Here is a 9,739-nt window from a genome sequence, read left to right as displayed (position 1 = left end):
TGTGACACACTTGTTGAGACAGAAGAGACAGAGACACATACGTACACAGAAACAAAGAGGAAGGAGTGTGTACTGAAGAGGCAGTGATGAGGCACACCTGTGATCCCAGCCACTCGGGAAGCCGAGGCACACTGCTTCAAATTTAAGGGCAGCACTGGCCACACAGTACCATGGTAGGTAGAGCAACACCAAGACCCTGTATCAAAACAACCAAAAGCTCATTTAACAATGCCATTTTATTTCCAACGTAGAAAACATATTGCAGTGGTTTGGGTGATGGGAGTTAATACCAGTAGAGCTGATCAAGCTGGCCTTTGCTCGAGTGCAGGGCCATCCTCCTCGGCTTCTGAGAGGCACCTCGTCTCATGCTGCAGAGAGGTGAGACATCCAGGTGACCCACAGTGCTGACAAAGCTGGGATCGCCTTGTCAGCCCACCAACTGGAACCTACTCAGCAGTAATAAGAGTCCTCAAAGCTTGGCTTGCTGGGCTCTGTCAACCATAGAGCATCCCGAGAGGACCTACCCAGTGTTCTCAGCAGCAACCCTGTCTCATTCTCCTAGGTCTTGCCGACCAGGATGCTCCTGCACAGACGGTCAGGTCTTCCAAAAAGCTACCTGGTTCTTCAAGTAACTGTGTGCTTCTTTATCACTATTTTTACTTCAATGTGTGTGCAGATCACTCACACATTATATGTTTACACTTGTGTGATTGTACGTGTGTGTCCTTGAATACATACACGTGTATGCTCAAACTTGTATGCAGTTACCACATGTATTCCTCCAATGTCAATTCACAGATGCTGTACACATTGTGGTTTGGACACAGGCTTTCTCAAGGCCAACAAGATTGATGCATCTGCATCAAATGGAGGTGGTGGTGATGCATGCCTTTGACTCCAGAACTCAGGAGTCAGAGAAAGGCACATCTCCGCGAGTCCAAGGACAGCCTGGTCTACAGAGCCAGGGCCTGTCTGGAAAAAACAAACAAACAAAACCAATACATAAATCACAACAGCAAAACAAAACACAAAAGGAGATGCACCTCTCTTCATCTCCCAGTGTTGGGGTGACAAGCTTCAGCAAGCCTGCTCACTCTTATTCTTGCATCCTGGGGAATGAATTCCTATCTCACAAGGGAAACAGGCAATGTAAAAACAGACAGTCACTGTCCCAGTCCTCTTGTGCTTCTGAATCTCGACCAGGGTGTCCATTTCACACTCTTGACTTGCTGCCCAGTCATCTAGCCTTATGAACCACAGAGCCAGGAACAGCAATGTGTGTCTATGCAGTTTCTTCTTCAAGGCCATCTCCTGGTCAGCAGAGCTATCCAAGGTATTGTGTTCCTTTATTATGATGATGGGAATGAATGAGGACAGACAAAATCATGTTAGATGGGTATAATAGTGCAAGCCTACCCCCACCCCACCACCAACCCACCCAACCACCCCAGTTGATGGCACCAGGTGAAGCAGGGACCTCAGCCAACCAGGCGCACTAACACGGAACTAGTGTGGAAATGCCACAAGGGGGCATCACAACACCAGAGTTTCTGACAGGTTGCAGGGCCAGCAGCCTTCCTGCCTTTCTCATGTTCTCCAACCCTTCCTCCAGACTGTCCCCCACAGGATCAACAGGGAGCACTACTCACACAGCTCCCCAGTGCCCCCCACAGGGCCAACAGGGAGCACTCAACTGGGTGCACTATTCACACAGCACCCCAGTGCCTCACACAGGATCAACAGGGAGCACTACTCACACAGCTCCCAGTACCTCACACAGGGCCAGAAAGAAGTGCTTGTTGAACAGCTCCCTGGTGCACTGCACAGGGGATGAACTCAATGCTCAGGCCAATTCCAGATGTGAGTCACAGGGAAAAAGAGTACTGCACAACACATCTAAATGCTGGACTTTCTTCTCTCTATCAGAAAGGTCTTCTGATTCACACAGAATATGGTTGTTATGGGCTGCCATGTCACTGTTTTCTCAGATTGGGGCATTAATACTTGTGGGTCGGGGTTGTTTGCTTTTAAAATAGTGTGTCATTCCTCCTAGACTGACCTCCAACTCTCCACGTTGGAAGATGACCTTGACCACCTGATCGTCTTGTCTCCACTCTCTAATACTGGGATTCCCAGCATGCTCCACCTGGTTTTATTTTACACTGGACAAGAACCAGTGTGCATGCAAGGTATACGGAACACTAGTCCTGTTGTTCACTTTGTGTGTTTTAGAGAGAGAGATCTCACAGGGTCACCAAAGCTAGATAGACCACTGCTCCTTATATAGCCCAGGCTGACCTTGAATTTATGACTAGTCTCCTGTCTAAGCCAGAAGAGTCCTGGGCTTATAGGCATATACCTTCACCTCAGCTATAGCATCTAGCCATAAGAAAAATGCACAGGGGCTGGACAGATGGCTCAGAGGTTAAGAGCACTGACTTTCTTCCATAGGTCCTGAGTTTGTTGCCAGCAACCACATGGTGGCTCACAACCGTCTGTAATGAGATCTGGTGCCCTCTTCTGGCCTGCAGGCAAACATGCTGTATACATAATTAATAAATACATACATACATACATACATACATACATACATACATACATACATACATACATCTTTAAAAAAAAGAAAAAGAAAAAGAAAAATGCACAAACTCCCTGAAAATGGCTAAATGTGAGGGTATGAGATCCCCCGAGGGGTGAGGGGACTAAACCTTCAAGCAGTGGGGGTGAGGCTCCATCCCATAGTGTCATCAGATGCAGGTCTGGACATGGGCTGGTTGAGGCTTGTGTCTTCCATCCTGTCCCTCGGAGCTGCATAGAGGGTTAGATGAGACCAACTTGAGGGCCGCTAGTCAGAACAGTCCTTCAAAGCTGCCTGGCTACACAGGTGACAGTCCAGGGACTGCTGCATACTGACCTGAGTGACCTTAGGACTGGGACAGCCTCCTTTCCCTCCCTCCTGCCCAGATCACAGCTCACCAGCTTCAGAAGAGCAGCTTCCAGATACTGCTCATGTTTATGGCACTCCAAAAGCCTCTCAATAAAAAGACTAGGCCATCTAGAAAGGTTAAAAGAAAAAAGAGAGAAAGAGAAAATTCAGGGTCAATGGTGTAGATCTGTAATTCCATCAGGAGGTCTTCCTCAGCTACATAGTGAGTCCCAGGCTCGCCTGAGCTACAAGTGTGACTCAGTTGGGACAGCTCTTGCCTGGCATGCAGGGGGCCCTGGGTTTGGTCCCCAGGACCAAATAAACCAGGCTTTGTGGGGAATTCCTGTAGTGCCTACATTTGTTAGGTAGAGGCAAAAGCATTAAAAGTTCAAGGTTGGGCTGGAGAGATGGCTCAGGGGTTAGGAGCACTGGCTGTTCTTTCAGAGGACCCAGGTTCAATTTCCAGCACCCACATGGCAGCTCACAACTGTCTGTAACTCCAGTTCCAGCAGATCTGACACCTTCACACTAATGTGCATAAAATAAAATTCTAAAAAAAAGGTCAAGGTCATCCACCGTTACATAGATAATTTAAAAAACAAAACCCCTCAAACATATTAAGACCAGATGTACATCTGTAACCCCTCTAATCAGTGGGTTGAGGGCAGGAGGGTGGCCAGTCCTTGGCAGCCTGGACTACAGACAGAAAACTGGAGACAAAACAAGAGGAGAGAAAAAAACAAGAGGATTCCTCATTAGAGGGGACTGATACTTTTGCACCGTGGGGCTTAAGAGTCATGTGCTTTGGCAAAGAGAAGGAAAGGCCATGAGCATAAGGAATAAGCAGCAGTGAGGGGTATGGGTAAGAACAGAGTTGGAGAACTCTGCATAGTGTGTGTGTATGTGCATGATGCATGTGTGACCACAGAGGTGTGTGTGTGTGTGTGTGTGTGTGTGTGTGTGTGTGTGTGTGTGTGTGTGTGTTTGTCTGTCTGTCTATTCTATTCTAAACCTATGAGCACACATGTCGACCAGTAATATTCATCAAATTGCACTTGATTTGTTTGTTTGTTTTTCAAAACAGGGTTTCTCTGTAGTTTTGGTACCTATCCTGAATCTCGCTCTACAGACCAGGCTGGCCTTAAACTCACAGAGATCCACCTGGCTCTGCCTCCCAAGTGCTGGGAATAAAGACATGCACATCTACCACCTGAAGCACCTTAATCCTTTTTTTTTTGTTTTTTTTTGTTTTTTGAGACAGGTTTTTTTTTTTTTTTTAATTTACCTGGCTGTCCTGGAACTGGCTCTCTAGACCAGCTGTCCTTGAACTCACAGAGATCTGCCTGCCTCTGCCTCCCAATCCTGGGATGAAAGGGGTTTTCCCGAACCACCCGGCTTTCACCTTCATTTTCCAGACAGGGTGTCTCACTGAGCTCAGGCCAGCAAGCTCCCACACTTGCCTCTCTTCAGGCCTCAGATGACATAAGGACACGCCACATCCTGTTTTCACACACTCCTTCCTTTCTCTGTGGTGCTTTAGCCATTTCCCCATCTCCCCAGCCCATGTCCAGCTCTGATAGTTCAAAATATTCAGAATTTCCATATTCTTTTTGAGACGGGGTTCCACTCACCTGCAACTCACTCCTGCCTATCCTGGCCTTGGGCTTCTCATACTTAACAGGGCACAGTGACTCAGACCTGGAATTCCTGCCTTGGGGAGTTAGAGACAAGAGGATGAGGATCCTGCTCAAGGTCATCTCTGGCTACAGAGTGGCCTGCCTGGGACAGATGAGACTTTGACTAAACCACAGAATGCTAACAGAGTTACAGCTGCACCTAAGAGGACTGAGGCGCAGGATCCTCAGGAATGTAAAGGGCAGCCTGGACTATATACGAGTTTCAGGCCAGCCCGAGTTATAGGGCAATACTCTGTGTGGACACGAAAACCAGCAGATGAAAAGTTTGTAGCAATACCTATTCCTGTTGACCAAAGTAGACAGAACCAAATGTCAGACAATAACATGGAAGTGTGCATGTGACACCTTAATACACCTGTCAGGGAATGAAAGCAATTGCCATACTTTGGTTGTAGGTGGAATGTGTTCCCTTAGCATGCTCTGTGAGACTCTTAGTATTAGGGTGGGTCATTCAAGGTTTTATGTGTGTGTTTTTTGGTTGGTTGGTTTTAATTTCATCTATCTATTTCAGTCGATTGCAATTTTTATTTTATGTTTGCCATTTTGGATTTGCTATTTGTAGCGATCTTCAGTGTTGGTGAATCTCTGGGGGTCCAGTTTAAGAAAGAGCAGCTGACCTGCCTGGAAGTTGCTCATGTAGAAGAGAGGCAGAGAAAGAGAGACACAGAGACAGAGACAGAGACAGAGAGATACTCACCAGTGGCTTTCTATTTCCAGGGGATGGGGGCAGGTGAACAATACAGCTGTCTTAGGGGATCACAATGTCAGAGGCCAGATCTTCCCTCCCAGGCTGGCCAGAGTCACCTGAGAAGTCCTCCTCAGTTTTGTCTGAGCAGATCCAGTGGGCTGACGCCAGGAAAGGATCCTATAGAATGTACATTCTCAGAGTTGTTGTCGGTGGGTTGGGAAGCATGGGGTTCTGGGGTAGTCTTCTCACCCGAGAGTGGAATAAGATTCTCTTTTTTCAGATTGAGCACATTAAAATGTCTGTCCTAGGAGCTTAATGAGCAAGACAGATGTGTTCTCCTAGTGCCTGGAACACTGTCAAGACACGCTGTTGGACACAGAAGCCAGCGGAGGCATGATTATCATTCCAGGACCCTTGTTTTCATGTCACATAGGGACACACAGACACATGTACCATCTACATGAGTCACACACACTTTTCTGTGTCTCATGCTGTGGTATGTTGGGCACCGTCTAAGGAGAAAGAACACACGAGATTAGATCTTATCAATGTGACTCTAGGAAGGGCAGGGAGGCTTCCAGGAAGCTTGCCCAAAGGATGTGCAAAAGGCTGCTTACCTGTGCAAGAACAAGCGACCTTACTGATATGGCCCCTCTGAGTGCAGACTTGGGCTGGCATGACGCAGCGCCCACAACATGTTGGTGCCCTCTCATAAGGGTTTCTGGTTCCATCCTCATCACGGTTTCATATCACTCCCTTATGGTGTGTCAGGTGGTGGTGAGTGTGGAATCCAGTTCCCAATGGGAATGGTGGCCTTGAAGGAGCAAGCATGGGAGAGGCAGCAAGGTGAGTAACTAGAGGGCAGAATTGGTGGAGGGAGAAGATTCAGCAAGCCCTGGAGTCACTCCCCAGTAGAGATTGTTCCAAGCTTTACTCTGAGTCGGGTCTGAGGACTCAAGCAATGTACCTTGCTGTGATGACTTTTGGGGGTTCTTGCAAAAGTTTGGCAGGAGGGGTAGCCTCTGGAGGAGTCCTACAGGGCTGCTTGCAGGCCCCATTGTGAACCTGGGAACCCCTCTTGGGACAGGTGGACACAGGCTAACTAGAAATACTCTCCCTGGAGAGAGAAGTCTCACCTCATGGAGAAGACCATTTTCTCTGCCCAAAAACAGGGAGCCAAGGACACTCACTACCCAGAGGGCAATCTCTGATGTTTAGCCAGGCAGGGGGAGAGGACAAGGGGCTAATGTTCCATGAGAAAGCTTAGGGTCCCTTTGCACCTCAGCCCTCCCCTCTGAGCAAGACCCTGTGGAAATCCTGTCTTCCTGGCTGGGACTTTACCTGGAGAGATCTGCACGTGGCGTGGACCAGCTCTTCCTCTGCAGGAGGGGCCTGTGTCCACACTGGCCTCCTGGATATCTGGTCTGGCTCCCCTTGGGGCTGTCCGATTCTCAGCCACACCAGTTCCCAATCCGTGGCTCACAAGCCATAGAGGTGGGGCTTGACCTCTTCAGGACTTCAAAGCAGAAAGACACAGGAAGGAGACTCTTAGTGGCTTTGGAACACACAGGACTTTACTGTGCTGGCCTGCAGTGCCTAAGTCCCCCCACTGGTCCTCCATGGGATCTTTGCCTTTCTAGTGGCCTTGTCCCCCCTCCTGCTCTCCCTGCTCTCCATCAGCATCTCTGCTGTCCACTTGTAGCTCCAACAAGCCTTGAGCGTCACACTTGAGGAGATTTCTCTGGGATTTGGGTCTCTCTGAAGTGACAGGTTGTTACATTCACAAGTGTGCCACAATGTGCCCAGGCATCATTTATCACAAAGGACAGGAGGAGAAGCACCAATAAAATGAAGAAAGTGTTACCCACCTGGTTCTGGGGGTGACTCCACGATCCCTTTTCTTTGGAGCCAGGTTGTTGCAGGAGGCATGGCCTCTCTCTGCAGGAGGCAGGCAGCAGCAACAGAGGTGTCTGAAGCAGTTCATGCATTGTTTTCTTGACCCCTTTCCAGTCTGTGCGGCCTCCGGGTTCGGGAAGATGCTGGGCCTGCATCCTTGGGCTGGCCACGGGTGATGGTCACTTCCTGGTCATGGTGGCTTCTGGGGTGATAGTTGCATCCTCAATGATGGCCTCTACTGCATGAGGCTCTCATCCATGGGTCTTCTTCCTGGGTCATGGTGCCTTCATGGGTGATGGCACTCATCCTGGTCATGGGCCTTCCTGGGTCATGGTAGCCTTCATGGAGTTATGGCCTCATCCCTGGTTCATGGTCACTTCATGGAGTTATGGCCTTCCTGGTGGTCATGGGTCCCTTCCCTGGCGTCATTGGTCGCATCACATGAGTTCATTGCTCAATTCCTGGGCTCATGGTCGCTGGGTGATGGCCTCATCCTGGGCCTCAGGTGGTCACTTCATGAGTTATGGCCTCATCCTGGCTCATGGTCACTTCAAGGGTGATGGCCTCATCCTGGATCATGGTAAACTTCATGGGTGATGCCTCATCCTGGCTCATGGTCACTTCATGAGTTATGGCCTCATCCTGGCTCATGGGTCACTTCATGAGTTATGGCCTCATCCTGGGTCATGGTCACTTCATGAGTTATGGCCTTATCCTGGGCCATGTCCCTTCCTGGGGTCGTAGTCAATCCCTGGGTGATGGTCTCTTCCTGCAGTGTATCCCAAAGGAAGGAGCCTGTGGGGGGTGAAATACTGAGATGCCTCCTGGGAGCTGCACGAGTTCCTCCTGGGAGCTGCCAGGAGACACGTTGTTGTCTCTGCTCACCTGTAGTCTCACTCTGGTGTGAGCCTAGGAGATGAAGTGTCCAGAAATGAGGTGGCTGGACACTGGCCATGTGGCTGCTGAGTGACCCGATCTCAGTCTGTGTGAAATACTCAGTGATTTCCAGGTTGCTGCCCACGAGAGAATCAGCCACAGGACAGCCCAGATGGGGTAGGTGGGGAGGGTGGGTCTTCTTTGGCTGGCAGCACAAGGCGGCAGACATGCTGTGCCTTGTGCCACCCTGCCTGGCACTCTTCTCCTCTTTCTCATTGGTCTTGGGTGGCAAGGTGAAGGTGGGGCGAGCAGGCTTGGTAGCTCTCCCTAAGCACACAGGGAAAGTGTGAAGATCTGCCAGGTTGAGGACAAGGCCTGACTGCATGGCTCTCATGGGTTTCTCCTGGTGATGGAAGCGTCTCCCCTGGGTGACTGGTGCTGTAGAATTAGGTAAGTGGCCATCACCTGGTTGTATTTCTGGTCTCTCAGGGACTCAATGATTTCTTCGGATTTGTACCCCATGATTGTCATGGCCCTGACAATGCCAGGGCTCAGGGTGCCTGGGAGAGACTGTGGGAAAGTAGGTAGGGTGAATGGGCCTCACTGTTCCTGACCATGGGGTGCCTCATGATTTGGCCTATGGTGAGCCTCCTGTAGGGGTTTTTAATCAGCAGTTTGAGGATGACATCACGAATATCAACGGAAACATAGGGAGGCACCCTGAAGTTTGCATCAAGGATCTGCTGTATCACCCTCACATCAGAGTAAGCATTGAAGGGAAAGCGCCCAGTCACCATGAAGAAGAGGAGCACACCTAAACTCCAAATATCAGTGGCACGGCCATCATATGCCTCCTTTCCAAAGAGTTCTGGGGCACAGTAAGGTAAAGTGCCACAGAAATCACCAAGTTTCTGCCCAGGGATGACCTTAGCCGAGAGGCCGAAATCACATAGCTTGGCATTACCCTTGTGGTCGAGCAGGATGTTTTGGGCCTTTATGTCTCTGTGGATGATAAAGTTATCATGGCAATACTGCACTGCATGCAGTATCTGAGTAAACAGCCTTCGAGCCTTGCTCTCCTCTAAGTGCCCCAGGTCCAGGATGTGATGCAGCAGGTCTCCCTCTGAAGCATGCTCCATCACCAGGTAGGTGGTCTCTCTGGTCTGGACCACATGAAACAATTTAATTATGTTGGGATGGGTAAGGGATTTCATGATGTTGATTTCACTCTTGATAAGCGAGGCATACTTCTTCTGATTTCTAAGAATTTTTACAGCCACCCAGGATACAGTGGGGATATGAAAGGCCCGTTTGACCTCTGAAAACTGTCCTCTGCCCAGGGTCATCATCATCTTATACTCAGCAGTGAAGGTCTCCTCATCAGAGCAGCGGGCCTCCTCGCCCTGCTCCATGGTCAGGTCCTGGTTGCTACGGCTACAACCTCTCTCTCAATTGGGAATTTTAAGCAGTCCAAATCAAGTCCAGGAAACTGATTATCAATACAAATTCCTACATCCAAAGGAAAAGAAAGTCAGAGATACTTCAGACAACCTAACAGGGACTCAATGCTCAGGAAGAGAAGAAAGCACCTCCCAAAGCAGCAGACAGCACAAGAAGACAGAGATCCAGTGGAAGGAATCAACCAGAAACAGA

At 49.4% G+C, this 9,739-nt stretch overlaps 1 protein-coding gene across 1 annotated transcript; it reads right to left on the bottom strand.

Annotated features, from left to right (window-relative positions):
• Positions 1-8,637: 8,637 nt before the first annotated feature.
• On the bottom strand, positions 8,638-9,438 carry LOC118576083 (sperm motility kinase X-like). The gene has a single exon (XM_036176478.1). The coding sequence runs from the start codon at positions 9,436-9,438 to the stop codon at positions 8,638-8,640; it is 801 nt and encodes a 266-aa protein (XP_036032371.1).
• Between the last annotated feature and the right edge of the window lie 301 nt (positions 9,439-9,739).

This window comes from Onychomys torridus, unplaced genomic scaffold (genome assembly GCF_903995425.1).
Source record: "Onychomys torridus unplaced genomic scaffold, mOncTor1.1, whole genome shotgun sequence".
In the NCBI taxonomy this organism is placed as follows: domain Eukaryota; kingdom Metazoa; phylum Chordata; class Mammalia; order Rodentia; family Cricetidae; genus Onychomys; species Onychomys torridus.
The sequence above is the reverse complement of the archived record's forward strand: the minus strand, read 5'-3'. Positions and strand labels throughout refer to the sequence as shown.

Coding starts and splice junctions, on each gene's coding strand:
- LOC118576083 (XM_036176478.1), bottom strand. CDS start 9,438: ATGATGATGACCCTGGGCAGAGGACAGTTTTCAGAGGTCAAACGGGCC.